Source organism: Bombina bombina, chromosome 6 (assembly GCF_027579735.1).
Source record: "Bombina bombina isolate aBomBom1 chromosome 6, aBomBom1.pri, whole genome shotgun sequence".
In the NCBI taxonomy this organism is placed as follows: domain Eukaryota; kingdom Metazoa; phylum Chordata; class Amphibia; order Anura; family Bombinatoridae; genus Bombina; species Bombina bombina.
Window position 1 is genome coordinate 206,633,191 of NC_069504.1, and position 23,553 is coordinate 206,656,743.

Consider the following 23,553-nt stretch of genomic DNA (forward strand, 5'->3'; position numbering starts at 1 on the left):
TTGCACAGCTAGACAGCGCTAGTTCATGTGTGCCATATAGATAACATTTTGCTCACTCCTGTTGAATTACCTAGGAGTCAGCACTTATTGGCTTAAAGTGCAAATCTGGCAAATAAACTGAAATAAGGGGGCAGTCTGCAGAGGCTAAGATACTAAGAAGTGTATTAATATAACTGTGTTGGTTATGCAAAACTGGGGAATGGGTAATAAAGGGATTATTTATCTTTTTTAACAACAAAAATTCTGGTGTAGACTGTCCCTTTAATTTAAAAACAAACAATAATTTTCCTGTATGTAAAGAACATTGGAATATGAAACATTAATAACTCCTGTCAGGTTAATGCGCGAGTGTTAGTTGTTTTGTTCTGCACTCTCCATTAAAGTCTATGGGGAGAAAAAGTTAGTGTGGTCGCAATATTCGATGTCCTGAAGTTCGTGCACGTCGTGCAAAAGTTTTCCTTTAACTTGTAATCTGCATGCACAACATCTTTACTTCTGGCAACGTTAACGCTCGAGCGACAGCACTAAATAGCGTGCCACTTGTAATCTGTCCCTTACTGTGTGCATTTAATTAGCTTACAATTCTAAAATCCTGAGTATATTGTCAGCAACAAACTTACCAAAAGTGACAATAAAATATCAAGTCTTCTATGCGTATTTTGTTTACTCTTATAATGTGTTCTAAAAATGAAATAAACATTAATTATATTGTCACAGTACCAAACCAAGCCAACTTGTTTATTGTAAATCCATAATTATGGGGGGAAAAAAATCTTCTTGACTGCAACACAATGTGTCTGTTATTTTCTGTAAATGTTTGTGACAGTAATTGCTGAACAAGATTTTACTTACAATTAGTTTTTTAATAATACCTTTTAGGTCTACTATTGGAAAGTAAAAAAATCAATAAAGAGAAGTCTACGGCATGTGGAAAAATATAATCTAACTTTTACTGGAAACAGGACTCATGGAATGCTCCCTGGTTTACATCCATATAGCCGCTACCTGCTCCATATCCGTGCGTTTAATGGTAAAGGTGAAGGTCCCCCGAGTGCTGATGAACAGTTTGAGACACCACCTGGAGGTAAAATATAGTTTGTTGTTGGTGTCATAGAGAACAATATATAGTACAATGGCAGTTATGTCATAATTGTTACAAACAATTTTCGTCTAATGGATTTAATTGGTGTAGTAATGAGTTTAAATAATTTATAAGCTGTTGTACTATTTTTATCAGTCTCACCTCAAGTAACAAGTGAGGGTGTTGTGTGTGCAGTGTGGGTGATGTGTGCAGTGTGGGTGATATGTGCGCAGTGTGGGTGATATGTGTTCAGTGAGAGTGATATGTGTGCATTGAGAGTGACGTGTGCATTGAGAGTGACATGTGTGCATTGTGGGTGATATGTGCGCATTGTGGGTGATATGTGTTCAGTGAGAGTGATATGTGTGCATTGAGAGTGACGTGTGCATTGTGGGTGATATGTGTGCAGTGTGGGTGATATGTGTGCAGTATGGGTGATATGTGTGCATTGTGGGTGATATGTGTTCAGTGAGAGTGACATGTGTGCACTGGGAGTGACATGTGTGCATTGTGGGTGATATGTGTGCAGTGTGGGTGATATGTGCTCGGTGAGAGTGATATGTGTGCAGTGAGAGTGACATGTGTGCATTGAGAGTGATATGTGTGCAGTGAGAGTGATACGTGTGCAGTGTGGGTGATATGTGTGCAGTGTGGGTGATATGTGTGCAGTGTGGGTGATATGTGTGCAGTGAGAGTGACATGTGTGCAGTGTGGTTTATATGTGTGCATTGAGAGTGACATGTGTGCAGTGTGGGTGATATGTGTGCAGTGTGGGTGATATGTGTGCAGTGAGAGGGACATGTATGCAGTGTGGTTTATATGTGTGCAGTGTGGGTGATACGTGTGCAGTGTGGGTGATATGTGTGCAGTGAGAGTGACATGTTTGCATTGTGGTTGATATGTGTGCAGTGTGGGTGATATGTGTGCAGCTTGGGTGATATGTGTGCATTGAGAGTGACATGTGTGCAGTGTGGGTGACATGTGTGCAGTGTGGGTGACATGTGTGCAGTTTGGGTGATATGTGTGCAGTGTGGGTGATATGTGTGCAGTGAGGATGATATGTATGTATTGACAGTGAGGGGGCTGTGTCAGCAGTGATGCTGTTGTGTGTGCTCTGAGAGTGTTGTGTGCGATGATGTTTTTGTCTTTGCATTGAATATGCTCTGTGTGCAGTGATAGTGTTGTGTGTGCAGTGTGGGCTTTAGTCCATAGACATTAAGGCTAGCCCCGTTCATAAAGTTAGTATAAAATGAATTGTTTTGCAGTAATTATCTGACAAACCCACTTAGGAACATGTATGTAGCATGGTTAGCCTTGCAACATAAGCAGTGTGTGTTTGATGTTCTAAGAATTAGAGATTGCTCAATCTTCAGAACTTAACTACACAAAATGGGGCAAAATAAATAATGAAAATATACTGCAAAGTTGTTTCATTATGCATAACTAAACAGATTATATTGCAACCTCAAGTTGTTTACTGTCCTTTTAAAGCAAATAAGTAGCAGTTATTACAACAGGTACCATATCAGTATATACTTAATATTAACATGATTTTTTAAATGTATTTATTCATTTATTTTTTATGAAAAACATGGTTTAAATATAAACTTATACAAGTGTGTAAAGCAACATTTGATTATATGCAAGTCATTTAGGCATTATTAATGGTTTGCAGCCTAGATTGACCTGATTTTATATACTGGCTAGATTTAGTTTTTTATGACTTTCAAAGACAATTCTTCTATTTATTCACAAATAGGATTTTATTAAGATATTGCAGTGAAAACATTAACAGATTACTTATTGCATAGTGGTGTGTTGCACTGAAATTCAATAGTCTAGGGACATATTCCCTCTAGTGGCGAGTTGCAAAAACTCATGACTCCATTTTGACAGTATGATTTTTATATTATTTTTTATATACTTTGTTGATATTCAGGAAACAAATAAATTATTATTTAAATGAATTCACAATTTGACTTGCTTCCTTAAATGTGTCCTAAACAAATTACTGATAAGCACAGCTTATAATGGTTCAAATAAATAAATGTATGGTAAGATATTTATGTATGGTGTTTAATAAAGTGTTCCATTTATTTACAAATTGCACCTACATGAAATTTACAATGCATTTTCTTGATTTAATTAAATTATTTACTTTTTTTGTAAACAATTAATTTTGCCTTGTTATGCATTTTCTAATTATATTTAACATAAGGAATGTATTAAACTTTTAATACCTTTATTATTTAAAGTTCCTAGTGCACCAGCTTTTTTGAAGATTAGAAATCCAACACTTGATTCCCTAACTCTGGAATGGGGACCGCCCATCCATCCAAATGGCATTCTGACAGAATATACATTGAAGTATCAGCCAAGTAAGTAGAAATTAATTTTTAATTGCCATCAGTATATTATATTCTTGGGATACACCAAATACTGTAATATTAGTTTGCACAGGGGTTACCACAGGGGTCTCAGAATGCACCTCTATGGAGTCCCATCAAGCCCTGCAATCAGTATTGGTCTCTCTAAGACGCCTTTGCAAAACAGGGCATACAGTGTAAGGAAAGCGTATGGTTTGCCTTTACAAATATGGCTGCAGGGTTTACAAGATGGCCATCACAGTGTGGGTGTACAGCAAAACCTCCCACAACATTTGTACAAGAAGTCTTTGCAAGTGCATATCTCAGACTCACCAATGGAGAATTACAACTCGTAGGAAAGAAGCTCTTGCTCCTACATGGTGCTGGTTTAGCTCCTACTGATTTTAAACAGCCAGAAATGGCAGAGTTGGAATGAGGGCCCCGTTGCAGCCTTTGCCTTGGGGCCCAGTAAGTCATGTTGCTGCATTTGCACTTATACTTGTTCAGTCTCCTCTGGGCTTTATGATGATGACCTTCGTGGCAAACATAAATGCCACGTTTTCTAAAATAAATCAATGCAGCGACCAGAGCTTTATGGAATCCACCATCTTCATTTTAATCAACCTTTTGATGATTCAATCAAACAAATATTTGGTACATCCCTAAATTATAATATATTTTTGATAGTCATTAAAACAAAATAACACTGTTTATTATACTGTTAAGTATTGTTTTGCATTAAATTAAAGGGACAAAATGTTCTATAATACATTTTAAAAAGCAGATTGCAGTTTATGCTATTGCATCTCACTTTGATAAATACAAAGTTATATTTTCTCCAACATTGGTGTGTCCGGTCCACGGCGTCATCCTTACTTGTGGGATATTCTCTTCCCCAACAGGAAATGGCAAAGAGTCCCAGCAAAGCTGGTCACATGATCCCTCCTAGGCTCCGCCCACCCTAGTCATTCTCTTTGCCGTTGCACAGGCAACATCTCCACGGAGATGGTTAAGAGTTTTTTGGTGTTTAAATGTAGTTTTTATTCTTCTATCAAGTGTTTGTTATTTTAAAATAGTGCTGGTATGTACTATTTACTCTGAAACAGAAAAGGATGAAGATTTCTGTTTGTAAGAGGAAGATGATTTTAGCAGACAGTAACTAAAATCGGTTGCTGTTTCCACATAGGACTGTTGAGATGAAGTAACTTCAGTTGGGGGAAACAGTTAGCACACTTTTCTGCTTAAGGTATGACTAGCCATATTTCTAACAAGACTGTGTAATGCTGGAAGGCTGTCATTTCCCCTCATGGGGACCGGTAAGCCATTTTCTTAGTCAAAAACAAACAGAATAAAGGGCTTATTATGGGCTAAAAAAAACTGGTAGACATTTTTATGGGCTAAATCGATTGCTTTATTTGTGCATATTATTCAAATTTAGGCTAACAATTGACATTTATAATCTTGGGGAACGTTTATAAAACGGCAGGCACTGTATTGGACACCTTTTTATGTCAGGGGGCCTTTCTAGTCATAGACTGAGCCTCATTTTCGCGCCATTAATGCGCAGTTGTTCTTTGAGAACAGGGCATGCAGATGCATGTGTGTGGATCTAAGAATCTCTGAAAAAGCTTTTAGAAGGCGTCATTTGGTATCGTATTCCCCTCAGGGCTTGGTTGGGTCTTAGCAAAGACTGTATCTGGGACTGTATAGGGGTTAAATTGAAAAACGGCTCCGGTTCCGTTATTTTAAGGGTTAAAGCTCTGAAATTTGGTGTGCAATACTTTTAAGGCTTTAAGACACTGTGGTGTTTGAACAATTCCTTCATACTTTTTCACATATTCAGTAATAAAGTGTTTTCTGTTTGAAATTTAAAGTGACAGTTATTTTAAAACGTTTTTTGTGCTTTGTTGACAAGTTTAAGCCTGTTTAACATGTCTATACCTTCAGATAAGCTATGTTCTATATGTATGAAAGCCAATGTGTCTCCCCATTTAAATTTATGTGATAATTGTGCCATAGTGTCCAAACAAAGTAAGGACAGTACTGCCACAAATAATGATATTGCCCAAGATGATTCCTCAAATGAGGGGAGTAAACATGATACTACATCATCTCCTACTGTGTCTACACCAGTTTTGCCCATGCAGGAGGCCCCTAGTACATCTAGTGCGCCAATACTTATTACCATGCAACAATTAACGGCTGTAATGGATAACTCCATAGCAAATCTTTTATCCAAAATGCCTACTTATCAGAGAAAGCGCGATTGCTCTGTTTTAAACACTGAAGAGCAAGAGGACGCTGATGATAATTGTTCTGTCATACCCTCACACCAATCTGAAGGGGCCATGAGGGAGGTTTTGTCTGAGGGAGAAATTTCAGATTCAGGAAAAATTTCTCATCAAGCTGAACCTGATGTTGTGACATTTAAATTTAAATTAGAACATCTCCGCGCACTGCTTAAGGAGGTGTTATCTACTCTGGATGATTGTGACAATTTGGTCATTCCAGAGAAATTATGCAAGATGGACAGGTTCCTAGAGGTTCCGGTGCCCCCCGACGCTTTTCCTATACCCAAGCGGGTGGCGGACATAGTAAATAAAGAGTGGGAAAAGCCCGGCATACCTTTTGTTCCTCCCCCTATATTTAAGAAATTATTTCCTATGGTCGACCCCAGAAGGGACTTATGGCAGACAGTCCCCAAGGTCGAGGGGGCAGTTTCTACAAACGCACTACTATTCCTATCGAAGATAGTTGTGCTTTCAAAGATCCTATGGATAAAAAATTGGAAGGTTTGCTTAAAAAGATTTTTGTACAGAAAGGCTACCTTCTACAACCAATTTCATGCATTGTTCCTGTCACTACGGCAGCGTGGTTCTGGTTCGAGGAATTAGAAAAGTTGCTCAGTAGAGAAACTCCATATGAGGAGGTTATGGACAGAGTTCACGCACTTAAATTGGCTAACTCTTTTATTTTAGATGCCGCTTTGCAATTAGCAAAATTAGCGGCGAAAAATTCAGGGTTTGCTATTGTGGCGCGTAGAGCGCTTTGGCTAAAGTCTTGGTCAGCGGATGTGTCATCCAAGACAAAATTACTTAACATTCCTTTCAAAGGTAAAACTTTATTTGGACCTGATTTGAAAGAGATTATTTCAGACATCACTGGGGGAAAGGGCCACGCCCTTCCACAGGATAGGTCTTTTAAGGCTAAAAATAAGCCTAATTTTCGTCCCTTTCGCAGAAATGGACCAGCCTCTAATTCTGCATCCTCTAAGCAAGAGGGTAATGCCTCACAACCCAAACCAGCCTGGAAACCAATGCAAGGCTGGAACAAAGGTAAGCAGGCCAAGAAGCCTGCCACTGCTAACAAGACAGCATGAAGGAGTAGCCCCCGATCCGGGACCGGATCTGGTGGGGGGTAGACTCTCTCTCTTTGCTCAGGCTTGGGCAAGAGATGTTCAGGATCCTTGGGCGCTAGAAATAGTTTCTCAAGGTTATCTCCTGGAATTCAAGGAACTACCCCCAAGGGGAAGGTTCCACAAGTCTCACTTATCCTCAAACCAAATAAAGAGACAGGCATTCTTACATTGTGTAGAAGACCTGTTAAAGATGGGAGTGATACACCCAGTTCCAATAAAGGAACAAGGAATGGGATTTTATTCCAATCTGTTCGTAGTTCCCAAAAAAGAGGGAACGTTCAGACCAATTTTGGATTTGAAGATCCTAAACAAATTTCTCAGGGTACCATCGTTCAAAATGGAAACTATTCGAACGATTCTACCCACCATCCAGGAAAGTCAATTTATGACTACCGTGGATCTAAAGGATGCGTACCTACATATCCCTATCCACAAGGAACATCATCAGTTCCTAAGGTTCGCTTTTCTGGACAAACATTACCAGTTTGTGGCTCTTCCATTCGGATTAGCCACTGCTCCAAGGATTTTCACAAAGGTGCTAGGGTCCCTTCTAGCGGTTCTAAGACCAAGGGCAGTAGTACCTTACTTGGACGACATTCTAATACAAGCGTCGTCCCTGTCAAAGGCAAAGGCTCATACGGACATCGTTCTAGCCTTTCTCACATCTCACGGATGGAAGGTGAACAAAGAAAAGAGTTCTCTGTCCCCGTCAACAAGAGTTCCCTTCTTGGGAACAATAATAGATTCCTTAGAAATGAGGATTTTTCTGACAGAGGTCAGAAAATCAAAACTTCTAAGCTCTTGTCAAGTGCTTCATTCTGTTCCTCGTCCTTCCATAGCGCAGTGCATGGAAGTAATAGGATTGATGGTTGCAACAATGGACATAGTTCCTTTTGCACAAATTCATCTAAGACCATTACAACTGTGCATGCTCAAACAGTGGAATGGGGATTATACAGACTTGTCTCCAATGATTCAAGTAGATCAAAAGATCAGAGATTCACTCCGTTGGTGGCTGACCCTGGACCATCTGTCCCAGGGAATGAGCTTCCGCAGGCCAGAGTGGGTCATTGTCACGACCGACGCCAGTCTAGTGGGCTGGGGTGCGGTCTGGGAATCCCTGAAAGCTCAGGGTCTTTGGTCTCGGGAAGAGTCTTTTCTCCCGATAAACATTCTGGAACTGAGAGCGATATTCAATGCTCTCAGAGCTTGGCCTCAACTAGCAAAGGCCAAATTCATAAGGTTCCAATCAGACAACATGACGACTGTTGCTTATATCAATCATCAAGGGGGAACAAAGAGTTCCCTGGCGATGAAAGAAGTGACCAAAATAATTCAATGGGCGGAGGATCACTCCTGCCACTTGTCTGCGATCCACATCCCAGGAGTGGAAAATTGGGAAGCGGATTTTCTGAGTCGTCAGACATTTCATCCGGGGGAGTGGGAACTCCATCCGGAAATCTTTGCCCAAATAACTCAATTATGGGGCATTCCAGACATGGATCTGATGGCGTCTCGTCAGAACTTCAAGGTTCCTTGCTACGGGTCCAGATCCAGGGATCCCAAGGCGACTCTAGTAGATGCACTAGTAGCACCTTGGACTTTCAACCTAGCTTACGTATTCCCACCGTTTCCTCTCATTCCCAGGCTGGTAGCCAGGATCAATCAGGAGAGGGCCTCTGTGATCTTGATAGCTCCTGCGTGGCCACGCAGGACTTGGTATGCAGACCTGGTGAATATGTCATCGGCTTCACCATGGAAGCTACCTTTGAGACAGGACCTTCTTGTTCAAGGTCCATTCGAACACCCAAATCTGGTCTCCCTCCAACTGACGGCTTGGAGATTGAACGCTTGATTCTATCAAAGCGTGGGTTTTCAGATTCGGTGATAGATACTCTGGTTCAGACCAGAAAACCTGTAACTAGAAAAATTTACCATAAAATATGGAAAAAATATATCTGTTGGTGTGAATCCAAAGGATTCCCATGGAATAAGATAAAAATTCCTAAGATTCTCTCCTTTCTTCAAGAAGGTTTGGAGAAAGGATTATCTGCAAGTTCCCTAAAGGGACAGATCTCTGCTTTATCTGTCTTACTACACAAAAGACTGGCAGCTGTGCCAGATGTTCAAGCATTTGTTCAGGCTCTGGTTAGGATCAAGCCTGTTTACAGACCTTTGACTCCTCCCTGGAGTCTAAATCGAGTTCTTTCAGTTCTTCAAGGGGTTCCGTTTGAACCCTTACATTCCATAGATATTAAGTTACTATCTTGGAAAGTTTTGTTTTTGGTTGCAATTTCTTCTGCTAGAAGAGTTTCAGAGTTATCTGCTCTGCAGTGTTCTCCTCCTTATCTGGTGTTCCATGCAGATAAGGTGGTTTTGCGTACTAAGCCTGGTTTTCTTCCTAAAGTTGTTTCTAACAAAAATATTAACCAGGAGATAGTTGTACCTTCTTTGTGTCCGAATCCAGTTTCAAAGAAGGAACGTTTGTTACACAATTTGGACGTTGTCCGTGCTCTAAAGTTCTATTTAGAGGCTACTAAAGATTTCAGACAAACATCTTCCTTGTTTGTTGTTTATTCTGGTAAAAGGAGAGGTCAAAAAGCGACTTCTACCTCTCTTTCCTTTTGGTTTAAAAGCATCATCCGATTGGCTTATGAGACTGCCGGACGGCAGCCTCCTGAAAGAATCACTGCTCACTCCACTAGGGCTGTGGCTTCCACATGGGCCTTCAAGAACGAGGCTTCTGTTGACCAGATATGTAAGGCAGCGACTTGGTCTTCACTGCACACTTTTGCCAAATTTTACAAATTTGATACTTTTGCTTCTTCGGAGGCTATTTTTGGGAGAAAGGTTTTGCAAGCTGTGGTTCCTTCCGTTTAGGTGACCTGATTTGCTCCCTCCCTTCATCCGTGTCCTAAAGCTTTGGTATTGGTTCCCACAAGTAAGGATGACGCCGTGGACTGGACACACCAATGTTGGAGAAAACAGAATTTATGCTTACCTGATAAATTACTTTCTCCAACGGTGTGTCCGGTCCACGGCCCGCCCTGGTTTTTTAATCAGGTCTGATTAATTATTTTCTCTAACTACAGTCACCACGGTATCATATGGTTTCTCCTATATATATTTCCTCCTGTCCGTCGGTCGAATGACTGGGGTGGGCGGAGCCTAGGAGGGATCATGTGACCAGCTTTGCTGGGACTCTTTGCCATTTCCTGTTGGGGAAGAGAATATCCCACAAGTAAGGATGACGCCGTGGACCGGACACACCGTTGGAGAAAGTAATTTATCAGGTAAGCATAAATTCTGTTTTTTAAAAAAAAAAAAAGTCTGCTTTAGTACTGGGATTGGTTATAATCTGTGAACCTCTGATAGCCAAGTATGTGTACTTATTTGATAGGCAAACTTGTGCATAGTGCCATGCACCAATCAACTCCTGCCAAGCTCCAAGATTACACTAGGTGCATGCATGAGGTGGTAGTGTTGCGCTTTTAGGTACATAATTGTTAAAAATGAAATGTGCAGTGGCATATGTACGTATGCTATGTGTATCCCCCTCATTGACTGGCTAAGACCATTCAGAGCACACATGTGCTTACTGGGCTTTAATATAATATCTGTGCAGCTTCCTAGTCACCTTATCTATCTTAGTGATCCTGAACCAGACTTCATGTGAACATTATGCGCTATATTTATCTATGGTATTTACAAACCATGGTGTATCTGTATAAATAAACGTTATACTATATTATTTGCTTCGTAATTAACTGTTATTGTTTTTCTTTAAATTCCAGTAAACAGCACCCATGAATTAGGTCCTCCGGTGGAGATCACTATCCCTGCAAATGAATCAAGTTTAGTTTTAACCAAGTTAAGCTACAGCACTCGCTACAAATTTTATTTTTATGCCCATACTTCTAAGGGACCCGGAAGCCAAATTACTGAAGAAGCAGTTACGGTTATGGATGAAGGTAAGATGGGTATGTACCAATACAGAGCACCAATGTATATCTGATTGACCATTTTACTGTTATGTCAACAACTTATTCAAGAAACAAAATATATGTAGCATTAAACATTTCAATGGATAGTTTATTTCAGAAAAGGCACCGTCTATACTATAGTATTTCAGTGGGAAAAAACTATTTTCTTATTTGAAACTGTCCAATTTTATAAAATGTTAGCATGGTTATTCTTGTTGTTATTAGTAAATATTAGTGATATTATTATTAGTAATAACGCATGTATGTGTCATATCTAATTTATACAGTGTCCTTCTGTTTTTATTTAAAGCTGGTTTTCTCCCACCTGCTGTGGGTACAGGCAAAGGTAAAATTCATCTTTGCATGTTTTTTTTTCCTAAATATGTGAGCGTGCACGCACCGTAATGTGTTACTTAGCAATAATGATAACACTTAACATAAAAATCAGCTCATGGGCTATATTTATATACAAAGGCTAAAAACAGATGCCTATTTTAAAATTACAATAAACTTTAAACCTAAAATCAAGCATTGCACTAAATAGTGTGTATATATATATATATATATATATATATATATATATATACTGTATATATATATATATATTATATATATACAGTATATATTTATATTTTATATTCTTCTTTTTTTTACATACTCCACCACATATTCCTAACTCCACAGCTTTATATTTCCCAAAGGGGTGCACCAGATGATATTAGCCATGAGGTAATACTGCCTACGTCATTGAAAGAAAGCACACGTTCAAGAAACATAGAAACACAGATTTTGACGGCAGATAAGAGCCATAGGCCAAACAAGTTTGCCCATTATTTCCTTAAAGTATAAACTTATCTAGTTGGTAGAATAGCCTTATGCTTATCCCAGGCATTCTTAAAGTCCCCCTCAGTGTTTGTCATTACCAGCTCTTGTGGAAGTTTATTCCATGAATCAGTCACCCTTTCTGCTTCCGCAAATGACTCCTGAATCTACTACACTTCAGCTTGAGATCAGGACCCCTTGTGCTTGAATTTTTCTGTTAATGAAAAATACTCCCAGCCTCAGCTTTACTAAGCCCCTTAATACTTAAAGTCGCTATAATATCACCTCTTTTCCTTCCCTCCTCTAAGAACCATACCCTTAGACCAACAAGCACTTTTACATTTTGTGTCCCTCTAATGCAGTGTTTCCCAACCGCGGTCCTCAAGTACCCCCAACAGTCCTGGTTTTCATTATAGCTGAACTAGAGCACAGGTGAAATAATCAGCTGATGAATGAGAGCAGGTTGGTTACTGATCAGTTGATTACTTCACTTGTGCACTGGTTCAGCTATAATGAAAACCAGGCCTGTTGGGGGTACTTGAGGACCGCGGTTGGGAAACACTGCTCTAATGTATTGAATTACTTTCTCAGTTATTTTTGTAAACTACTGTTTGATGTGATTAAAGGGATATGAAACCCACAAATATTATTTTGGGATTTAGACAGAGCACATCATTTTTAAAAAGTTTCCAATTTATTTATATTATCAAATTTGCTTCGTTCCCATGATATTCTGTGTTGAAGAGATACCTAGGTAGGCATCTGGAGCACTACATGGCAGGAAATAGTGCTGCCATTTAGTGCTCTTGCAAATGGATAACATTCTTGCAACTGCTGCCATATAGTGCTCCAGAAACAGACCAGCTCCTAAGTATACGACCCTGCTTTTCAACAAAAGATACCAAGAGAGCAAAGAAAAATTTATAATAGAAGTAAATTAGAACGTTGCTTAAAATCGCATGCTGTATCTGAATTATGAAATACATTTTTTTGGGGGTTTCATATCCCTTTAAGTAATAACAGCCACGGAAGTTTTTAAGGAACCCTCTACCTGTTTTCCTGTTACTTAAAACGTGCACACTTTAGTAGATTTTTGTAATGCTGGCAGTCTGTGGGCATTTCAATTAGCATTTGTGAATCCAAGATGAGACTAAGAGGCTGAATTATCATATGTCTGTCGGACCTGATCCAACGCGGCCCCCTGCAAATCAGCAGGGAGGTGTCATTTAACCCGATCGTACTCGATCGGGTTGCATTGTGGCGATTCCTGTCCGCCTCATCAGAGCAGGCGGACAGGGTTATGGAGCAGCGGTCTTTACACCGCTGCTCCATAACTTGTGTTTCTGGCGAGTCTGAAGACTCGCCAGAAACACAGGCCCTCAAGCTCCATACAGAGCTTGATAAATGGGCCTCTAACTATCATATTACGATTAATTATCGTAAGTGATTTTGGGGCCGATTTATTAAAGTGCGGACGGACATGAAAAGATGTAGCGTATCATGTCTGCCGCATATCGATAAATCCCGACAGCATACGCTGTCAGCATTAATTATTGCACAAGTAGTTATTGTGAACTGCTTGTGCAATGCTGCCCCCTGCTAGCAAGGAGTGTCAATCAGCCCGATCGTATAGGATCGGCTGATTGATGTCCGCAGCCTCAGAGCAGGCAGACGAGTTATGGAGCAGCAGTCTTTAGACCGCTGCTTCAGAACTGCTTTTTCCGGCGAGCCTGAAGGCTTGCACGGAAACATTCGGAGCTTGATAATTCAGCCCCATTGAATTCAAATTCTTGTGTCCACAAAACAATAACTCTTCCGTTTCTGCAGAATTTCCCCCAAACTGCTTTCCTTTAGAGGCCTGAAGCTTATTTTAACTAGTTAGACTCAGACCAAGTGAAGAAAAGAGAAATGTAAATGTTGTATCTTGGCTCACAATAGAAGCACCCATTGTCAAATACTGCCCTATAAGTAGAGCTCTAACTGAAAAAGAAAAACATGAAACTTTTCATATGGATTATATTGCTCATCCTGCTACCTATCACTGCTTTAAAAAAATAAAAAATCCTCTGGACAGGATGTGCTGAAAAGCATCAAGGCTCAAAATATTCCTTGTCACCCCCACCCCACTCCCATTCCTTGTAGGTTTTATTACGCAGCATATGTATTATTTATATTTTATTAACATTATTAACATATGTTGCAGGTGAACGTATGGCCCTTTTGGGGCTGTTATATTTATGTACATATGGTTTAAAGAAGTGCGGTTCTCATTTTTTTTTTCTGTATTGTTTGCTTGGGTGTATTTTTTAGTGTATGTTTTTCTCTTTTTCAGTTTACTTATTTTGTAGTATGTTGCTTAGTGGTTTGCGTGGCGCAAGCTTCACCTGACAAATCAGATGTGTGCCATTGTGTACATACAACAGAAATAGACACCCAATGACAAATCAGATGTGTGCCATTGTGTACATACAACAGAAATACCCTATGACAAATCAGATGTGTGCCATTGTGTACATACAAAAGAAATACCCTATGACAAATCAGATGTGTGCCATTGTGTACATACAACTAAAATACCCTATGACAAATCAGATGTGTGCCATTGTGTACATACAACTGAAATACCCTATGACAAATCAGATGTGTGCCATTGTGTACATACAACATAAATACCCTATGACAAATCAGATGTGTGCCATTGTGTACGTACAACTGATATACCCTATGACAAATCAGATGTGCACCATTGTGTACATACAACGGAAATACCCTATGACAAATCAGATGTGTGCTATTGTGTACATACAATGGAAATACCCTATGACAAATCAGATGTGTGACATTGTGTACATACAACATAAATACCCTATGACAAATCAGATGTGTGCCATTGTGTACGTACAACTGATATACCCTATGACAAATCAGATGTGTGCTATTGTGTACATACAATGGAAATACCCTATGACAAATCAGATGTGTGCCATTGTGTACATACAACATAAATACCCTATGACAAATCAGATGTGTGCCATTGTGTACGTACAACTGATATACCCTATGACAAATCAGATGTGCACCATTGTGTACATACAACGGAAATACCCTATGACAAATCAGATGTGTGCTATTGTGTACATACAATGGAAATACCCTATGACAAATCAGATGTGTGACATTGTGTACATACAACGGAAATTGACACCCAATGACAAATCAACATTGTACACCATTTTTGTTTTCATTCTTGAGGACAAAGATTTGTATTTAGTTTCCTAAACATTCACAGATTACCCTTATTACGAGTGTTGATTTTGTATGTAATAGGAGAATAACATATATGCTATTGAAATGTCTACTTTTAAAACCTATTAGGTAACAACATTTAGATTTAGAAATATTGTTTTAACCTTCAGGATGGGACAACAGGGATAACACTCACTTGTCTGCTTCATAAGTCAACTTCCTTATTATCTAGAGGCTAAATGACAAAGTACTGGGCATCACATGTCATTAATAGGCATGACCAGTTCCCAGCAATACTGATGATTTCATCATTTATGAGCATAGCCTCATTCACAATGAGGAGATTCCCAGGTGCAAATCACATTATCATTATACTACACATAGTTCAGGGGTTTACTGGACTCTTATGTTGGACCCACTCTACTTTAGTGGCATTCAAACCTTTCTTTGAATAAGGAGAATCTGATGTTGCAAATTAAGGTTCATATGCTCAAGTGGTTGTTGTTGTTTTTAAATTTTTCTGTGTATAATTTTTCTTACTGGTGAACATTCTGCTATTTATGGGCTAGATTACGAGTGCAGAGCAAACTGTTGCACCTAAGCGATAATGTGTTTATCGCCAGGGTTTGTGCTAGCCTGGCTTACCACTGGTATTACTAGTTGAAAGTAAACATGATCTCTTGAGCGCAATCGAGATTTACGCTAGAAGGATTACCGTGACTTCAGAGCTCTGGTTAACTGTTTCGTGAAACATAAAAAGTTACACAAAACACATCAAACATACATTATAAAGTATAGTTACACTCATAATAACACAGTCTAATAAACATTATTAAAAAAAATATATATATTGCACAAAAGATATAAAGGCTCAACGGTATGAAGTCTCAGGTGAAGGAAATATAAAGGCAGCCAAAGGGCTTTAACGTACAGATACACACATATACATGTCTAAAGATGTATATGTATGTATATATATGTGTACATATGTTTTTATGTATTTATATGTGTACATATGTATTTATATGTGTATATATGTATTTGTATATGTATTTACAGACAGATATACACATATAAACACATAAATACATATGTAAATATATATATATATATATATATATATATATATATATATATATGTTAAGTTGATGAAAACATGTTAAAACGTATTTATGCAATATTAATTTTTAATAATGGTTGTAACTATGTATTTGCTGTAAATATTTCACATTACAATGTTCTGCACATAGCAAAATATGTTTTGTGTATTTATAAATAGATATTCATATATATATATATATATATATATATATATATATATATATATATATATATATATATATATATATATAGAAACCAAGTCAAGTGCACTCACTGTAACAGCCACAATTGCTTTTGGGACACAGGAACTTTGTTTAGACCCATTGAAAAAGATACCAGCAGGTATCGAAACGTTTGGGATGTCTTTTGACTGATTGCCTGTTAAAATGGATTAAAGCCTTTTTTCTTTTGGAAAAGACCGGAGAGTGAAGCGTTTTTTCTTCCCCTTGGTGGGTGGATTGCTACCACTATATATATATGTATATATATATATGTATAAATCTATACCTATATATGACCATATAGACATATATATATATATATACTACCAAAATAACATCAGATATGTAGAAATATGCATTTATCAATAAATAGAACATATTCTGTTATTTGAAGAACACTGGAATTTTAAATATTCATATGCGATCGGGTTTGTGTGAGAGTGGGGTGTTTTTTCACTTTTTTTTTCTCCATTGACTTCTATATTGGAATATGTGGACGCGCACATAATATTCTAAGAGAGCAAACAGTTTACTTTCAACTCGTAATATGAGCGCAACCCGACAAGCGCAAAAAGCTTACTTCTAGCGCAATTAACGCTCGAGCAGGAGCGATAATTAGTGCTCCACTTGTAATCTGGCCCTATTTGTGAAAGAGTTCTGTGGAAGTAAAGCCCATGTCGTCTGACTTTAAAAGTTCTTTTCTTCTTTCTGATCTTTCACTTTTCCCTTCTGGGGCTGATTGCACAAACAAAAAGCTGTACTGTATCGATTCTTCAACTCATTATATAAGAAGCACTTAATGCATTTTCTCTTGGTAACGTAAATGCTTTTAGTATTGCATTTTATAAACATAGAATTTAGCTCCATTCCTTGCACATTGCTTCAAATTTCTGTCTCTAATTGTATTTTTTTTTTTTGTTCTCTTGTGAGATTTTAGTATTTTTTTAATAACCTGCAAATACCTAATAATCAGTGTGATTGATCGTATAAGTTTGATAGCCTGTATAGAACAATTACTTAAATACATTATCATTTCATTTTGAATTTACCATATTATTATGTTTATGGGGTGTTTATACTTTCAGTTCTTTAAACACCAAGCTACAGTAATTAGTGTTCTAAATGAGTGCTACTTCATGTGTTTGTAAATGTAGTAAGTACACAGCACAGCACTGTGTCATTGCAAAGAGGGAATAGTTACACAAGCTGGGAGCAGGTGCTTAGATGAGCAGTTTCTTACATTGTTAGGATTCTCCACTGGCTGATAAAATAAGGTGGACTTCATGGTAGATCATTAATGTCATGGCCTTAGGGTAGGAGCCAGTAAAAAGCAACACAAAAATGGAGAAGCAATAAAATAAGGCTAAGGGACTTGGCTGCATAACATTAAACTGGTGTAATAAAAACAACAAAAGCATTAAAGTGAGAGAGCAAAAAACATGGGAAATGGCGTGGCAAAAAAGAGAAAAAGGTAAAGCACACAGGGAAGAGGGCATAAATAGGAAAGAGAATTGCTCAAAAGTAGAAAGGCATTTAAAAAAATGAGAGAGCAGATTGCATAAAGGTATAGCATAAGGGTGATATAAATGCATAAAATAGAGAGGGCAAATAAAGGGGGGCAATATATTAAATATAAATATATTAAATAAAAAACAGCAGAATTTGGAGAATATATGACATAAAGGGGAGAGGATGGCACGAAAGGATGAGAAATAGTGAAAGGAAAGAAAATAGCATGAAGGAGGGGATGCTAGCTGGGGATAAGAGCAATTACAAAGTCTAAAGACAATAACATACATGAAAGGACATAACACAAAGGAAAACATAAAGAATGTAAGTTTAAAAAAAAGGGGAGTATGACAAAAATGGGAGAACGTATGGCCTAATAGGGAGATGAAATAGCAGAAAGGGAACAAGGTATGGCATGATGGGAAGATGAAATGGCACAAAGGTAAGGAGGCATGGCATGATGGGGAGATGACATGGCAAAAGGAGAGAAGGTATGGTATGAAGGAGAGATGACATGGCACAATGGGTAGGAGGCATGGCATGAAGGGGAGATTACATGGCCAAAGGGCAGGAGGTATGGCATGATGGGGAGATGACATGTTAAAAGGAGAGACAGTATGGCATGAAGGGTAGATGACATGGCACAAAGGAAAGGAGGCATGGCATTATAGGGAGATGACATGAGAAAAGGAGAGAAGGTATGGCATGAAGGGAAGATAACATGTTAAAAGGAGAGAAGGTATAGCATGAAGGGGAGATAACATGGCACAAAGGGAAGGTGGCATGGCATGATGGGAGATGACATGGCACTAAAGAAAGGATGTATGGCATTATGGGGAGATGACATGGCACAAAGGGAAGGAGGCATGGCATGAATGGGAGATGCCATGGCACAAAGGGCAGGAGGCATGGCATTATGGGGAGATGACATGTTAAAAGGAGAGAAGGTATGGCATTAAGGGGAGATGACACAGCACAAAGGGAAGGAGGCATGGGATGATGGGGAGAAGGCATGGCACAAAGGGCAGGACCTATGATATGATGAGGAGATGACATGGCACAAAAGGAAAGATGTATAGCATGATGGGGAGATGACATGGCACAAAAGGAAGGATGTATGGCATGATGGGGAGATGATATGGCACAAAGGGAAGGAGGCATGGCATGATGGGGAGATGACATGGCACAATGGGTAGGAGGCATGGCATGAAGGGGAGATTACATGGCCAAAGGGCAGGGGGTATGGCATGATGGGTAGATGACATGTTAAAAGGAGAGATGGTATGGCATGAAGGGTAGATGACATGGCACAAAGGAAAGGAGGCATGGCATTATAGGGGGATGACGTGTGAAAAGGAGAGACGGTATGGCATGAAAGGAAGATGACATGTTAAAAGGAGAGAAGGTATTGCATGAAGGAGAGATAACATGGCACAAAGAGAAGGTGGCATGGCATGATGGGAGATGACATGGCACTAAAGAAAGGATGTATGGCATGATGGGGAGATGATATGGCACAAAGGGAAGGAGGCATGGCATGATGGGGAGAAGACATGGCACAAAGGGCAGGGCTTATTGTATGATGGGAGATGTCATGACATAAAGGACAGGAGGCATGGCATGATGGGGAGATGACATGTTAAAAGAAGAGAAGGTATGGCATGAAAGGGAGATGACATAACACAAAGGGAAGGATGTATGGCATGATGGGGAGATGACATGGCCCAAAGGAAAGGAGGCATGGCATTATAGGGAGATGACGTGTGAAAAGGAGAGAAGGTATGGCATGAAAGGAAGATGACATGTTAAAAGGAGAGAAGGTATGACATGAAAGGGAGATGACATAACACAAAGGGAAGGATGTATGGCATGATGGGGAGATGACATGGCCCAAAGGGCAGGAGGCATAGTATTATTGGGGAGATCGCATGGCACAAGGGATATAAACTCATTGCAAAATTTTGAAGAGTGCCTGGCTCAAAGGTAAGAGAGCACCTGGCATAATGGGTAAAATAGGATAAATAAATGACAGACATGGAAGAAAGCATGGTCTAAAAGGAGGTGACATGGTACAAAATGTAGATGGCATTATTCAAAATAAATAATGCATGACACAAAATGAAGAAAACATGACAAAAATAAATAAAAAGGAGATGGTACAGAGGTGAGAGAGGGTTGTGTTAGTATTATTATTATTGCTTTCACTATTATTTTTCACTTTCAAAGGGAATTATGCCAAAGCATTGAATAAATGAGGATAGGGGGACCCTGCCCCTGCTCTGAATAACTGGAAAACTAAAGATTAAATGAGACAAAAATGTGGAGTTTGCAGCAGCAGCAACTAAACAAGATTATCTGTACATTTGCTTTGATGGGTTTTGGTGATGAGGAACTTTTAGAAGGTTTGAATTGAATTTTTTTTTAAATAGATCTTTGTATATAGTATTTAATTTTTAAATGAGAATAAAATTGTTACATTGAGTAGCGAAGTATTAAAAGTGTTTTTGCAGCTAAACTCCACCCCTCACGTATGCCTTTTTTTGGAGGAGCCAATCCCAAACTTGTTCCTGGAGTAGACAAGGCTAGTCATAGTCATTATGTTAGTAAATGCAACACTGCTTGTTACCTCATAAGCTTTGCTAAAGCCAATTATAGAAAGCTATGTAGCAGAGTTAGCCTTGATAAATGTGTACGGTGTGTTTCCAGTTCTAAGACTTGAAAACCCAGAATCTTCAGAGTTAAATAACACGAAAAGGCAGGGAGTAGTGGACTGTGTAAACCATATTAAAAATATGGAAAACTATGTCTTTAGAGAACGGAGACAACTGAATGACTACTGCCTTATATGGGAACCGTGGGAATCACTCTGGACCCGTAACATCCCATAGTGAGACTAACCAATCGGATTAGAGTAGTAGCCAACAGATGAGACCCCCAACCCCCTACCCCCCAATGCAGTACCAGACTCTAGATGATTCTTGGTATATGACCCCTAAACCTCTCCCCCCTAGACGAGCCAGGTGCGGAGGAAATCGGACAACCTCACTGTACTAATATATTTAAGCAGAGGGGAAGACTTGACATCTCCCTCACTAAAGTCCGTAATACTGTACTGACGAGGTGCCTTAGTAGACTAAACTGTTATCTTAAGGGTCACGCCTTTATTGTTTATCGTAGAACAGTCAGAAGACCCATAGAAAGAAAATGTGTAAACAAAAGGTCACCTCTGTAAAAACGAGGTTTAATTCTGAGTACAACTCTATATCTTTATACTGTGTATTCATTTTGCATTGCATATACAATGTATGATACAAACAAAACCTCAATAAAAATTATTCATATAAAAAAAAAAAAAAAAAAAAACACGAAAAGGGGCAAAATAAACTGCCAACGTCTTTGCCTGAACCACTGATGAACTAACCTGTAATCAGTATCACAGGGTGTGTTATCTTTTGTGGGTCCTTCAGAATAGCACATCTGTTATTACAAGTGGATGATTACATTTTTTAACCAAAGCATCTTAATGCTGGTGAAACTTTATTTTTGCCCTCCCTGTACTTTTATTGGATAGCAGGGAGTGCTATTAGTGTGCTCATTGTGTTTGTGGTAAGTTATCTGTTGCACTATAGCACTAAAATACATAAGTCAACTTCCTTAGCGCAGAACTACATGAAGAATATATATACTGTATATCACCAGGGTCGCAGATACAGTGGTGGGTGGCGGGGGCAGTGTTGTCAGAGCATCAGTGTTGGTGGCAGCATTGGTGCTACGATGCAAACTCCCCTGTCAAGTAGTAACCCTAGCCATAGTGTCACCCTCACCTGTCTCAGCACTGTTATGGACGACAAAAGGTTTACATCAGTGCCCTTGATTTTGTCCCACGGTAGTTGTGGTTGACCTTTTTTAGTCGTGACACTAGAGCTGGAGTCCTTTCAGCAGGTGTATGGAGTGCAAATGCTTGTGTTAGTCTATTTAAGTAGAATGTTAGTGAATTCACAGGACCACAGACTAAGAAATGTTCTTAATATTCAATGATCATACTTGTTTATTTACCTGTGGTTGTATGGTATGAAAAACAATAAAGGGACAGTCAACTCCAAATGTTTTATTGTTTAAAAAGATAGCTAATCCCTTAAATACCCATTCTCCAGTTTTGCATAACCAACACAGTTATATTAATAAACGTTTTACCTCTGTGATTACCTTGTAATTAAGCCTCTTTTGACGGCCTGATCACATGTCTATTTATTTATTATCTATTGACTTGTATTTTAGCCAATAACTGCAGTGTCATCCACAACCCACGGGCATGAGCACAATGTTATAAATATGGCCCACATGAATTACCAGTCTCCTGTTGTGAAAAGCAACTAAAAAAGCATGTGTGTAGTGGCTTACAAACAGGCAGAAATGTTATAAAGTATATTAAAGGGACACTGAACACAAATTTTATCTTTCGTGATTCAGATAGAGCATGAAATGTTAAGCATCTTTATTTGAAATGCAAGAATGTAAGTTTAGATGCCGGCCCATTTTTGGTGAACAACCTGGTTTGTCCTTGCTTATTGGTGGATAAATTCATATACCAATAAAAAAGTGCTGTCCAGAGTCCTGCACCAAAAAAGCTCAGATGCCTTCTTTTTCAAATAAAAATAGCAAGAGAACGAAGAAAAATTGATAATAGGAGTAAATTAGAAAGTTGCTTAAAATTGCACGCTCTATCTGAATCATGAAATAAAAAAATTGGGTTCGGTGTCCCTTTAATATCACAATGTTGGGTAATAAAGGAGTTATCTATCTTTCTAAACAATAACAATTTTGGTGTTGACTGTCCCTTTAATGCTATGCATGGGAAATTGTCTGTATTGAATAAATATATTTCTTCATTGTCACACAATCTTTAATGCCTGGATTACCTTTAATTCTTGCAGATTCTGTAGCGCACTTATAAAGATGCATATAATTATATAGGATACTGGGCTATACATTCACTGCATACTATTGCAACACATTTTGAAATACAAACGGATAGATTACGAGTCTTTCGTTATGAGCTGTTTGGTGCTACCGTGCAGTTTTTTCTCACCGCTCACTTACCTGCAGCGCTGGTATTACAGGTTTTTACAAACCGGCGTTAAAAGGCAAGAAGTGAGCGTAGAGTAAAATTGTGCTCCATACCGCACTTCAATACCAACACTGCTTAAGTCAGCGGTGAGCTGGTTATACGTGCCCGTGCACAATTTCCCCATAGACATCAATGGGGAGAGCTGGCTGAGAAAAAGTCTAACACCTTCAATAAAGCAGCGTAAAGCTCAGTAACGCAGCCCCATTGATTCCTATGGGGAACCACATTTTATGTTTATACCTAACACCCTAACATGAACCCGAGTCTAAACACCCGTAATCTTACACTTATTAACCCCTAATCTGCCGCCCCCGACATCGCTGATACCTACATTATTCTTATTAACCCCTAATCTGCCACTCCGGATATCGCTGCCACCTACATTATACTTATTAACCCCTAATCTGCTGCCTCCAACATCGCCAACACCTACATTATATTTATTAACCCCTATTCTCCCACCACCAATGTCGCCGCAACCTACCTACACTTATTAACCCCTAATCTGCCGCCCCCAATGTCGCCGCCACTATATTAAATGCATTAACCCCTAAATCTAAGTCTAACCCTAACACCCCCTAACTTAAATATAATTTAAATTAATCTAAATAAAATTCCTATCATTACCTAAATTATTCCTATTTAAAACTAAATACTTACCTATAAAATAAACCCTAA

General features: G+C 38.8%; 1 protein-coding gene across 1 annotated transcript in view; it reads left to right on the forward strand.

The window, feature by feature from the left end:
- Positions 1-23,553, forward strand: part of NRCAM (neuronal cell adhesion molecule) — a 334,348-nt gene that overhangs the window by 226,516 nt on the left and 84,279 nt on the right. The window contains exons 23-26 of the mRNA XM_053716724.1: positions 880-1,084; positions 3,337-3,459; positions 10,660-10,836; positions 11,159-11,194. Coding sequence (XP_053572699.1) covers positions 880-1,084; positions 3,337-3,459; positions 10,660-10,836; positions 11,159-11,194 — 541 coding nt within the window. The remainder of the gene's footprint in view (positions 1-879; positions 1,085-3,336; positions 3,460-10,659; positions 10,837-11,158; positions 11,195-23,553) is intronic.